The 13,490-nt window shown below is 40.6% G+C and overlaps 1 protein-coding gene across 1 annotated transcript; it reads right to left on the minus strand.

The window, feature by feature from the left end:
- Positions 1-1,228: 1,228 nt before the first annotated feature.
- Positions 1,229-13,239, minus strand: LOC147798871 (uncharacterized). Its single transcript, XM_087137871.1, has 12 exons — positions 12,991-13,239; positions 11,040-11,256; positions 10,400-10,555; positions 9,662-9,798; positions 8,916-9,079; positions 8,058-8,246; positions 6,939-7,028; positions 6,164-6,253; positions 5,467-5,589; positions 4,952-5,083; positions 3,572-3,688; positions 1,229-2,919 (listed from the first exon to the last, which is right to left on the minus strand). The coding sequence occupies exons 1-12, from the start codon at positions 12,998-13,000 to the stop codon at positions 2,758-2,760; spliced, it is 1,587 nt and encodes a 528-aa protein (XP_086993997.1). The 5' UTR covers positions 13,001-13,239; the 3' UTR covers positions 1,229-2,757.
- Positions 13,240-13,490: the final 251 nt, after the last annotated feature.

Here is a 13,490-nt window from a genome sequence, read left to right on the forward strand (position 1 = left end):
GATAGATCTGTCGTTCCTTTCCTGTGTTCAAACTCCATGATTGCGAACAGATATTCAAGACGTGCTGTCTGGATAGAATTGTCAATATCTAGACAGTTTGCAGAAGTCCTTGAATGATTTGTTCTCCCAATCACCACCTCTGCCAAGCTCAGGGACCCGTGTGGTCGAAACCAAACAGGAAGGCCCAATTTTAATGGTCTCTCGTTCTGGGAATTCCCATCCAAAAGTGCCATAACTTTTAGATTTGAAATTCTAATGGATCCCAGGTTCTGTTGAACTAAGATCTCTGTTGGCATACCCAGACATCTTCCAAACTTCTTAAAGGGCACACTGACCTCCTTTTTGGTACTGCTACATACTTTTGCATTGAAATCACTACTATGCCACAGCCGAGAGCGGAAATTTGTATCTGCAAAAACCTCCGTGCTGCATGTACAAAATGGTATGACATGTACGATGTAAATAAAAGCAGTTATGTAGTCGAGTCCATTTGCAAGTCCCTGCAAGTCCATCATGGGCCATACAGTGAGAAGTCATGTCACAAAATGTTCAAATGGCCTCTGGTACAAGACTTCCTCGGTCTTTATTCATCCTGTCCGTTGTGATTGGTCTTATGAAAATGCCTGTGACTGGACTCCATGTTAACCGGCAAAAGTGGAGAAATTTTGACACATGCTCGCTGGGGTTTGGGGAAAAAACAACTGCTGTTACATATTTGCCCGTTCACTGGTCAGTTGAAGCTGTAATATGTGTCACGATCATGGTCCTCTGCATCACAAGTCAAATCACAAGTCTGGTCACAAGTACCAGCCCTCATCTCAGTTGATGCGGCATCATATTTAGACAACTTGTGAGAACTTGACATCACTGGCTGTACATGCCATACAGTCTGGTATCCGATGGTGTCAGAATATCATTTGGAGCAGAGTGCAGGTTTTTTTCTGTCGGAGAAAGTCACACTTCTTCAAATTAATTGGCCAAATAGTATTCTCTTGGCCTTGAAAAAGTACAAGTCTAACGCAGCCGTCTCGTAAAATAACAGTAACCAGAGATATTTTTCCTGTTCCGGGTTATGGAGTTTTCAACATTCTTACATCTTTTTTTTTCAGAAAAATTGTCAAAAACAAGTGCATTTCTCAGTAGCACTTGGTAGACTCATGTATTTCAGTATAACAGGTGTATTATGGGACATCAATCATAAGAGACAAAAACCTCAATAATTCATCTGTTTTACAGTGTCCTGTGTACCTGAAGAGCTCTTTATTTTTAATAGATTCACCCCGCCAAGGCCTTTTTATTATTTATTTTCATTCAATTACCAAGTTACACTCCCAGAAAAAAGGAAATAAACAGATGAGGGGCGAAACAATTCCAAAGCATTTCCACAAGTTGTCATTTCTCTGAAACTTCTCCACGGATTAAGTGACCTTTCCACATCGTGGTAACAGGTTTCAGTGTGGTTGCCACAACACATAACATTTGATCTGTTTGAGAGCAATACCCAACTGTTCTTAGAAAAAAAAACAGATGAAGTGTTCACGTTTGTGTCAAGGAAATTTCTGAATTCAACGAATCCTGATACCATACTTGGCTTTGCCAACCCAACATTTACAATCATCTCTTAAAGTACTGTGGCCTAAAATCTGACCCTTAACATACTTAATGGCTAAAACCTATTCACTGAAATGTGCCCTTGCTCTAGTTAACGTCATTAACATACCTCCTAACATGTATAGCGAGGTAACAGTATTTTTCTGAATCCTAGTTTAAGCCACTGCAGAGAGTTCATTTCTTAAAAGAAGCTTTTTTGTCCGACATTTTGGTCATTTCAGAATAAACACAGCAAAGACCTAATGCCAGTAACTTTACTTTTTGAAAAATTTAACTGTTGAGGACATAAACTGAAAAATTACAAAATTACTGTTGATTGGCCCCATGCTCAAATAATTGCTTTAGAAGATAATACATGTAGCTTTCCATTATATGATGCAAAATTAAATGCACTCCAGTTTTGGGGTCACGTGTAAACTTTACACAGAGTTAAACGTGAAACTGCACAAAATTAAATATGTCTGTATTTCAATATTTATGTGTCAGTAATATACTTTTGATTGACTTTCAAGGAAGAGCAGCTGATAAATACGACGAAGCAAAAGGACAAAGATATCTCGGAATGGTTACAACCTTACCCAAATAATTGTTTTACCAAAAGCTGCTTTAAAGGGTTTTATATACCTCATATACCACACAGCATTTCCACTTTGCATACACATGTATAACTAGATAGAGATCACAACATTAGGAAGATTTTGCAAGCAAGTGAATATGCTTCATGCTCTGGAAGCTCTACCAGTTCTCATACAGCCTGTATGTGACACCACACGTAACTCGCTATCTGCTACAAATGCACACAGTATGGATATCTTGCTCGCTACACTTCAACCTCAAACATCAACTGAATTGTCAAATCTCAACGGCTGTTCTTTACATTGATTCCATCATGCGTGACGTGACTTGAAATGAATAAGGATAGATCTCTGAACATGTATTTATTGTTTGTATGCATTTTTTAAGAGAGATAAACCACGGAAATGAACTTTCACTGGAGGCTATCGTTTGACAGGGTGTATCAGCTCAGTGTGTGCTATACAGGTTCATGAAACAACCAAATGACTAAATGGTTACAGATAGCATACACGTATACAAACACACGATCAAGTAAATATGTCCTCTGGAGTCTACCCCCTTTGCCTGAGCCTACAGGTGCCCGTTGGAGCAACCTCCCTGGGGGAGGGGCGGTGGTGACACTGCAGCCTTCTCGGCCAGGAAGAGCCCCCACTTCTGGTCGCCAGCCTTAGACCGGGTCAGCTTGTTGGTCCAGCCGTCCACCAGATACTGGAAGTCCTCCTCACTGAATTCCTGCAGGCCAACACACCAATCGACAGACAAATCCTTGGTTATAGAGTGCCCTCACAGTCCTGCTTTCAAAAAGTGAGATCTATCCCCACCGAAAACGCCGAAACTACAAGTACACAAAGTAGCCGTGTGATATCAACCAAACTGAGGCAATTCTAAAGCATTCCCTCAGAAAACATAAAACTGAGCTCTGCAAATTGACACATATTCAGATTGTCTTGCCGCTTCTAGCTCGCTTCTTTTTGTCAGACTACAAACAGGAGTAGTACTGTAGACCAAGAATGATTCCTTAGTGTCTCAAGATCATTTCTTCAGAAAATAATTGAAAAGTTAAGGCACCTTATGTTAGATGTGACCTGCCCAGCATGGTTCTGTATCCATCCTCAAGGATTGGAATGAACAGGTTATTTGCACTCTTGGGGGTAACTCGTAAGTTGGGAAAAAGTGTTCCCATGTGAGAAATGTTTCTGCAAACTATGGCCATCCATGCAAATTGTGGGTGAAAGGAGAGTGGTCTATTTGGTTGGTTGGTGAAGCAGCAGTAAGTTCATGGCTTCTGCTGCTGTTGGAGATGTTACGCCTGGACCATGCATGCTTTCATATCACCAGCTCTTGGCAGGGCAAGTTAAGGGACCCTTGTCCCCTGTCTCCATACCTTGATAAACGCCTCCCTCCCTTTCTCAACTTTGGCCTTCTCCGCCTCTAAGATCTCCATGAACTGCTCAGTCCGGTCCTCGGCCTTGACGCTGATGAAGCCTGCCGCCTCCAGCAACTTGATCAGGGGACAAAACGGCAAGGGTAAGAAAGAACCAGTTCATCACACTTTTATCCTTTAATTCATGTTTGAGAGAGAACGAACTGACTCATTTTACGCTCCCCCAGCTTCAACTCCTCATGAGGTTCAGAATTCTCTTCAGAGTTTCCCTTCAACAATTGACTTGTTGAGCTTTCAATTCAACTTCTTCTCTCAAAGGAAGTTATTTTTAAAATTGTGCCTTTTGTATTTATTTTTTTAATATTTATTTATTCTTGTATAGCATGGGTATTTCATTCAGTGAAAAAAACTTGCTGATTCACAGAGAAATGGCTCAAAAACAAAAATATTGAAAATACAATATAAGATCGAATGTTAAAACCCAGAAACAACTACACTAATACAGTACAGTGATGCTGAACTGTGTTTAGGAAGGTTGGAAAGTTTTGAAACGTACATATCACTTTTGTTTCTTTTTTCTTATTAGAATTGGGAACCCATGTAGTTACATGTACCTTAAAATGCAACGGAATGCAATGAGGCAGAAACATTCTTATTTCTGAACACAAACTGGGCACATCTGTTAGCACACTCTGTAAGGTTGTGGCTCTGACCACAACATTCACAGACCACAACGGGGAAAACTGAACTCATAGGATAAAGCTTTTCCTGGAAATGTGCCCACTGCTGGAGATTGTGAACAAAGCAGGACTGGGGGCTACTCCAATTGCTGAGAGACTGGCAACAAGTGACAATGCTGGTCCTGTTCATGATATAGTGACCCCTTTTTGCTATGGGCTGAATCGGTGACAGGAAATAGCAACCATTACTTATTTTATTTCTGTTCATAAAACAGTGCATTCAGGGCCAGTCACAGGATGATTTTGAGCGACAAGGGAAAAGACGACAAAGACATGTTCAGTTTTAGAGGTGGGGAGCAAACCCGAGATAAATATTCCAGGAAAAAACTCCTGGGAATCAGCTGGACAATTCCCAATCCACATGCGGACCTAGGTGGGATTCAAACCAGGGCTGCAGTGGTGGAAGGCGAGGAAACAGCCACTACACCAACCTTAAACCCCCCCCCAACAATTAAGTTGTTCTTTGACCAAGGTGGTGTGCATTTATCAAAATGCATGTGTGCCTCGAGTTGAACATTGCATGGCATATCCTTGGACAATCTGTTGCCCATTTGTTGGTGAAAATGGCGAACGACCTTACTTGAAGGATCTCAAGAAAACAACATTTATTCCTGAATGACTCTAATTATTAGCTTGGTACCTTTCCGTATGCCTTTGGGGTGTACAGGGTGTAACCTCGCTGTGCAATGTAGCTCCTGAAGGCGTCAGTGTGGGGCAAGTCCCCACAGCAGTAGTCCGAGATGAGCAGTTTGCCTCCTGGCTTCAACCAAGTCTGTGGTTAAAATAAAAAAAAAACAACGCAAAGTCTGTGAATCCAATCAACAGGAAACACATCTGTCAGACTGTGAGTGCAGTGCAACCATGTAATTTGCAAAAACACAACTGGTTGAAAAAATCGTGTTATTTGATACAGTAACATTCATGATGATGTACAAATTACTTTCAGTGGAACCTGATTGATCATGCCCATCTCTAGTCCTGGGAATTTTACACATTCCTGAGGTACGGTCAACTGTTCTGCCATGTAACGGAAAAAAAAAATTAACAGGACTTCACTTGTACGGCACACTTAAGCCAGAAATGAATATGCCACCAGTTCAGGCATTGCAAAATAATAATCTCATTCTCTTTTTTGGTTTGTTTGTTTTTGTTTACCAGGAATTTGTGGAAGAGGCTGGCCTTGTCGCTAATATGTAACAGGGTATCCCGGCTATACACCACATCAAAGGATTCCGCCTCGTAGTCGCGCTTGGTCACATCTGCAATCTCAAACTGTACCTGGGCGACAAAAATTATAATGGAAGTTTTCATCGCTGTCATTTGCAGAAGTTTGCATGTTGTTACTTCTGACGCCCCTGTCATTCTCAAGGGATGATCCTTGGAGGCCAAAGTGTCCACATGCTTTCCCAATCCACTCAATCCGAAGAAAAAATTCTCTTCTTTTCTCTTGAGGATTTCTAGCACCAAGCCCTAATTGGCCCTCATTTGTATAATGGGTGGACCACAAGGCAGTAAATGACTGCCAGAGAGGACTACACTGCAGCTTCCTATAATTTCCTTAGCAAAGAAAGAGGCATTTTATACCAATATAAGGACTGCTGAAAACATCTCAAACATACACAAACCAAGGAATGTATTTCATTTATTGAAAACTGTTGAATCTGGAATACCAATACTTTCTTGTGCTCAAAAGTAAAGCCTTGAGAATTTGTAATGCTTTTCTTATTTTGAATCACTGTCACCTCAGAGACCTGACAAGTTTTGCTTTGATTTTTTGGTTTTTCATTTCATCAAACCTACTCTCTTGACAACAATGCTGTCTCTTTGTTCAGCTGTTGCCATGACTACCAACCTTCAAGTCTTTGTGTTCGCTGGCTCTCTCCATCGCAATCTCGATCATGTTGCTGGACAAATCCATTCCCACAACCTCCACACCATACGTCTGCATGACAAACAAGAAAAGGAGGGACAGAAGATGAGGAAAAACTTCCATCTTTCTTTGAGTCCTTGGCAGTGCAAGAAGATGTAGAATTTCAGGAGGAATGAAATCCTTTACTGACTGATAGTAAATGTGGTCAGGTGGTTGGCAATTACTGAGCTTAAATGGTAGTTTTCCAGTATCAGCACTCCAAAAACTGACTTGCTAAGGAACAGGGTTGTGAATATGTCATCTGATTTGACAGTACTGCTGTACAAGAAACTTGACCTGATTATCTGCCAACTTTTCTGTTAATTTCAAAATTTACTCTATTAGAGGGATATTGATTCGGAATGAATTTCATTCAATTGATCAATAGCTCAATTTTCCACTAAAGAGATTTCTAGTTGAAAGTTTCCTAATCTAACATTCTAACAGTATAGCAATCTGTCAAGTAATTAACCTGCAAATCAGCTAGTCCATAGTATCAGTTCTTCGAAATGGCAGTGATTATCATGATTTATACTTAACACAATTTTGCTATTTATAAAAAAATGGAAAACAAAAGCAGTAGATAAGCATCTAGCACACATTCACAAAGAAACATGGTAAGTCAGAAAAAGTAATGCACTGCTTCAGAATAATGAAGATCCAAGTGAAGCACACAGTATGTTGTGCTTCAGCCTTGCATTCTAACCATTAAACTGACCTTTGCCATGTAGAAATCTCCCCCTCCAATCCCAGCCCCAACATCCAAGACCCTCTGGCCTGGCTTCAGACCGATCATTGGTAAGAACTCCTGCAGCACATGGAACGCAAAGCCCACGAAAAGTAAAGTAAATTCTTGGGAGAAGCAAAAGCAATTGAGGCTTTGCTTACACCAGAAAAAAAATCTGCTTCATCACTATCATGGTATAAATTGCATAGTATACAAGAATAACATGATTCATGGTTGATCCTAGCTTCCCAAGTTCAAGGTATTGGGAGGTGAAGGACTAGTTTCCAAGGCAAACTCCATTTGAAATAAATCATGTCATAATTGTTTCACCATACTAAGGCTGCATCCGAATCTCTTGCCTGGAGCTAGGTCTAGGTGTTCACTCCATTAGAAATGTATGGAGACGTGTAGACAATAGACCTAGCCGTAGCTCTGGAAGCCCGTTTCGGACACGGCCTTAGTCCAGGAATGAGGGAAAGGCAGCATGTACATGTGCTGCCATCTGTTCATGTGCAGCGCGCGTGTGTAATTTGCCAGGGAAATAGTTCCAGGGAACAGTTCAATATGCTAGCATATTTGACTTGTGCGCTGATCCGTGTGTGCACACCTGGCGATAACAGCCAAAAAAAGGGCAACTACCAGGGCACCTAGTGTTGACGAATGGATTAGTATTGAAGAGTTCAGCTCGCTGTCAAAACTATGCACCATGTATGGTAACAAAGGATACTACCCTGGAGAAGATAGATAAGGCACTGCATCACCTGCTGATTTAATTTCAGTGGGAGGTCTAAATTACAATTTTTACAAAAAGGTCTTTCTTTATTCTGTAATAGATACAGCTTGGAGTTCCACCTCTCCTTTCCTGAAACTTGCTCAACTTCAAACAAACAAGGGCTCTGTTATTACTGTTTGGAAATCTATATCTCGTGATCTGCCTTGGAAAATCTGGGAAACTGTCAGACAATTAGTTGAATTCACAGACCTTTTCCCATTAATCCCCTGATTTCTCCCCTTTGGGGGGGGTGTGGGAAAGACAAAACCCAGTGGAAGTGGGAAAGAAAGTCCATTTCTCCGAAAAAGGTGTGACTCATGTGTGTATTTTTTTTCTACCTTGGTTGTTTGAGAACCCCCAGTACTGACATAGCCATCTCCAAATATCTTCTCATATCTCAAAATTCCCTGCCGGGTGTACTGTTGGCTGTCCAAGAACTGTTGGAAGGTCTCGAAACCGTGGTTGACTGCCGTGTTTCGCTTCACTTTCTGCATCAGCCAACAGAACTGGTTCTGGTTGTTCTTAAGCTGTGATGGAAGACAGAATGGACACTAGACAAAATACATCTACCTGGACTTGGGTGTTGTCTAACGGGGGAAAATTGATCAATTTGCAGAGGAAATCAACTGTAAAGAAACCTCTGAGTCTGTCTGAAGTTTCAACTAATTTCCAAAAGAATTTCTGGGAAATTATGTAATGGATATACAGTAAAATACCTAATCTGTTGATTGTTATTATTCAAAATTTCCACCAAAATTCATAAATTCCATCAAATAAGAGTATGGCAATGGGAATGGGTACCTTGAACATTCACCAACACTGGCAGCAAAAGGGGGTGGGGATGGGGTGGGGGCAAGTGACACTCGTGTTCCATTTTTCGACTTGGAGGCATGCTCTTCACCCCCCCAGTTTTGGCAAGTCCTATAAAGGGGCAAGGCTTAACGGATCAGTCTATTAATGGCTGATGCCTCATGATCTCACTACTAACACCCCTCCCAATTTAGCAATTGTTCAGCTGCCACTGTTCACCACGTTACCACTTTTTTAATTCTAAGATCGTCACAATTCATACAGACCCACCCACAATCCGAAACCAAAAATATGGGAATCTAGGAACAGCAAAACAAACCTGACACATCTGATAGGAGGATAGAGGTTAGTAGATGAACTTGGCAGAAAAATAGATGGAGACTGACCTTGATGTAAGACTGCACACTTCTGCTGAAGATAAGATCAAACCCCATGCTGATCCTCTCCGCGTTGTTAAGAGTTGGGTCTGCTTGCGTTGTGCCCTGGAAGATGGCATTGTAGAGGGCCGGCTTGCGGTATATAGTTGGGTTGAAATCACGCTTCTTATTACCTGCGGAGATTTGATATAGAGGCCCCTGCATCATTGATCACATTGCCTTTAAGATTCTCCTTCTAATTATCTAGTCACTGAACTAACTGTTCCCTGTACCAATCATTCTTGGGGAGACTGGTCTTTCTCGCAGGACAAGCCCAAATTCTGGAATGATCTACCCTCGTGAAATCGTCAGTCGTCTCACTCTCTGTATTTAAATCTCCTCTGATTCACCTCACGTTTTTATGTTTAATGAGTTTGTACTCATTGTCAGTGGCTGATTTCTGTTAATCAAATTTACCTTTATTTAAAATTTTAACTGATTTTTGATGTTGTGCACCATGAACAGCTAGCTTGGTGGATAACGGCCTTAGAAATGTATTTCATTAGTATCATTAAACTAAATCAATGCTATTCTTCAAAACAAAATCCTGAAGTCGGTAAAATGTACCATTTGTGTTTCTTGTCCAGTACTGCAATTATGCAGCGAAAATGTCAAAACTTCATTAAAAAAACAGGAGCATGTTTCAGCAAAAACAGGCCTACTGACTAAAAAATCTCCCAAAGAAACAAATCAAAAGAGATATAAAATATATATACCGGATTGGTGAAAGCAAGATTCTCTGAAGAAAAGAAAGCCATCTTGGTCAAGCCAGCACAGTGACTTACTGGCCAGTTTCACAACCTCATCATCTGTCAAGTACATCATCAGCCAGTTGCTAAAGATGACATCAAAGCTACATGTATCCCAGTTGATGAAGAAAAGGAAATATTCTATTCATATTGTGACCTTTCCAAAAATTGCCAAATAAAAAGTGAGAGGCAGAGTACAAATATTTTAGTGATGGTGGAAAATCAATTTGAAATTATTATCTACAAAACTAAAATTGCTGTACAACTGCCAACTGTTGAAGATGGCACCAATGCTGTCACAGTTGAAAACAAGAAATCTTTATTTCATCACACCCTCTTACAGAAATTGCCAAATGAGATATGAAAGAAACTCCATTTAAAAAAATCACTGTGAAGAAAGATTTGACAGAATCTTAATTTGTTGTGTATGCCACAGCAATATTGCTTGGGGCTTGCCATGAGTACATGATTTATCTTTGATTGGTATTTATGTTTGGTGTATGAAAGAAGAGAAATTGTCAAAAGCATGCAGTTGTTTGGAAGATAGATATATTGATGAGGTGAGACCTGGATCTGTTCCCGTCCAGGAAAGCTGATGAACTGTTGAATGGCGAATTTTAAAAGGGCTGTTTTGGACTTAAACCCTTCAAGAATAAATCAACTGATTGCTACCCTCCCCAATGGATTATTTTCCCACAAACTTACCTTTCAGGAGCAAAATCCAGCTTGGTGGCATCAGCCTGAAGAAACTTGATGTTGTCGTGGCAACTGTTGAGCTCCCGATTCTTGTTGATGAACGTTTCCATGAAGTCTATGGCTGTCACATGCTTGGCAGACTCTGCCAGTAATCCTGTGAACCGTCTTCAATTGAAAAAAAAATGGAATTCCAAAACATTTGTGCACTTTGCAGCAAAAGAAAAAAAACCAAAACAATACACAAAAACAAGAGACTTTAATGTTCTATTAAATGCAACATTGAAACTGCAACAAACCAAGCTTTAATTTGATGTACATCCCTGTCTTGAAGATCTCAAGAAATTATGAATAATTACCAACCTTTTTGGTCACCAACAGTTGTTTATTTACTTGTCTACAGTCATTATCCCAACAAACAAACTGGTGAGCATGTGTTAAGATGCAGTTAATTCTCAAAAGTTAAGGCAGGTTCCTACTTGGTTTGAAAGCAAACACAATCACTAAATAGTGATTTTAATATTCCCACTGCAATTTGCAAAAGTCGAACTCATTTCAATTCAAGTGAAGTTTGCTGCAAATGTTTTGTGACGTCAAACAGCTTTTAACCCCTACTAAGTTCATTGTGCGCAATGTTTGAAAGTCTGCTTACCCAATGCCAGCTCCAAGCTCCAGGATCCTCTTGCCGGCCAAAGAGGGCAGGAGAGACAGTATCTCAGGCTGCTCCTCAGCACATAATGTCCTAGCCTGGGTGTCCAACATCATCTCCTCCAGAGTGGCATCCTTGGAATGGTCATGCCAGAAGTGCTTCATTTGGCTTCGAGCGTCATCACCGTTGATGTTCTTTGGAGAACTGGAGCCATTCAGTTCTGTTGTTAGAAGTGGGAATGTGAAATTAAGATCAAGGTAAAAACAAAAAAAATTCCTTGTCGAGAATTTTTTCAAGGGATTTAAAAAGGCTTTTCTAAAGACAGTGGATTGTTCCAAGATGGCAGATGGATTTTTCATGACTCTTATGTTCATGTTCGTTTTCACCATATCTAACAGGTTTTAAACTTGCAAACAGCAAATACAAGGTCAAACTTTGTTGCAAAGTTAGCAAAAGTAAAAAAAGGAAACAAAAAAAAATTCCTAAAAGAAAAGGACATGGGCAGGATAAGAAACTACTTAATTCGTTTACTCAGCCTTCTTTTGCCACTTATAAAAGGGCAGCAAAAACATTGGACTTGTTGGTTTCTTCAAAGTCCACAGCCTATTCAAAAATGGGCCACCACAACAGACAATCTCTTGTTTTCATACAAAAACTGCAATTGGCAAGAGCTGTCTGTAAGCCTGATAGCACAGCAAAATTGCATTAACTTACCAATGGAGCTTTCCATTAAGTGTCATGAAATAAATTCTAAACTGATATAACAATGTGGTGCAAAAGATCTGTGCTTCTGACCTGTAAGCAGGCCACCTTTATGGTTGACTAATACATACAGAAAGAAAAAGGGCAACTTTCTGAGCTATATCTTGAAGTTCTGCCTGATTAAGTGCATCACTGTTTTTTCTTATGAATATCAATGCTGAAAAATATTAAATTTCAACACATTTAAAACTTTTTTATAATGTGAAATACCCTCCAATTTCCATTTATAATAACCATAAATGCACATATGTACGTCATGTCCCTCCCAACCATGAAAAGGTCCAACTCACATCCAATATGTGACCTCAACATTAAACCAAGCATGACCTGAAGATAAAACCTCAAGTCAATTGTGCTCTCTATCAACTAAATCTAATATCAATCAAACAGTGTATAAACTCCTTTGTATTCAAATTGAGGTCGCCCAGAGGATACAATGTGATAAGGTCAAAAGCCAGAACACCAGAACAACATACAATACAGGAATTTCAAAACAATATCTGACATTCTTTATAAAGTTCTTTTCATCTTCAGTGGCAGAGCTAGGATTTTACTAGTGGGGGGGGCACCAAAGCTTTCGGTGGTGTGGTTTTTTTTGGGGGGGCAAGCTTTTGTTAGCCTTGTTCAATATCCATTCATCCGTTTTTTTCAGTGGGGGAGGGGCACCTGGGGGGCACTGGGAATTTGGGGGGGGCACATGCCCCCCAGCCCCCTGTGGCTATTCCACTGTTTATTTTGACCTGCATGTTAAATAACACTAAGGCTAAGAAAAAATTAATTTTCTTTTTTGCAACCTAATTAATTTTTTGGAGTAATTGCAGAACACCCCGCCACTCTAAAAAACGACCCCTGGAATAACTGGTTAAGTGGGTACAAGTTTGTTTCTCACAAAATATGTAACTATGATGCATATTCCAAACCAGTTTGTGCTGGGGTGGTACTCCTCGAGACACAAAGACTAGAGGTATAGGTGATTACACAGGCCAGAAAAAAACATCCACCTGCTTTACATATCACCGCCACCTAAAAGGTGTGGGGCCAGGCTCCTCCCTTTCAGGCTTAAAATCCCGGAGGAGAAACACCACATCGTTTTACTTAGCCGTCCAAAATTAAGGAGGGTGTGTTCTCTTTCCTGAATGCGTACACCAAGCACAATAATGTTATACCGCGAATGGCTGGAAAAAGGACTTACCATCTGACATCTTCGTTTATAATCTCGTAGAAATTTTCGAGACACTTGTTGAAGCTGTTCGCTAGACGGAGTGCACTGCCTCCCTGGTTCTGCTGAAGGAGCGGCTGCGTTTGTTGTGGGTCTGTCCCCGCTGTGTCATCCCCGATGAGCTGCTAGCTCGGAAGACAACCAACCTCGGCGGTTTTGCACTGCAAAAATGATGCCCCTTCTTCTTTTTATGAACCTTCTTCAGCTGATGATTATCACGGGGAACTACCTGCTACTACTAGTGTGCTACCTGTGCACAACGAGACGATGACTCCAAAGACTATTTTTGGCATCGTGCGATTCTCCCATGCAGCTTGCTGTGTAACGTTGCAATATCACTCTTTGGCCTGTGACCTCGATCAGCCGACTTTGCACTCTGCATAATCAGCTTATTACAATGCCGCTATAATTTTGATAAACCGTGACGTGACCACGGAATGATTAATATTAAACGTGTGTACAATCACAGATGA

Source organism: Acanthaster planci, linkage group LG06 (assembly GCF_054643075.1).
Source record: "Acanthaster planci isolate LZ-2023a linkage group LG06, COTS_SCS, whole genome shotgun sequence".
Classification (NCBI taxonomy): domain Eukaryota; kingdom Metazoa; phylum Echinodermata; class Asteroidea; order Valvatida; family Acanthasteridae; genus Acanthaster; species Acanthaster planci.

Excerpts from the sequence above, each read along its gene's own strand:
- LOC147798871 (XM_087137871.1), bottom strand. Across the intron at positions 9,080-9,661 it reads ATCTTGCTTTCACCAATCCG|GTAATAAGAAGCGTGATTTC; the intron begins GTATATATATTT and ends AAATCTCCGCAG. Across the intron at positions 2,920-3,571 it reads GGAGGGAGGCGTTTATCAAG|GAATTCAGTGAGGAGGACTT; the intron begins GTATGGAGACAG and ends GTTGGCCTGCAG.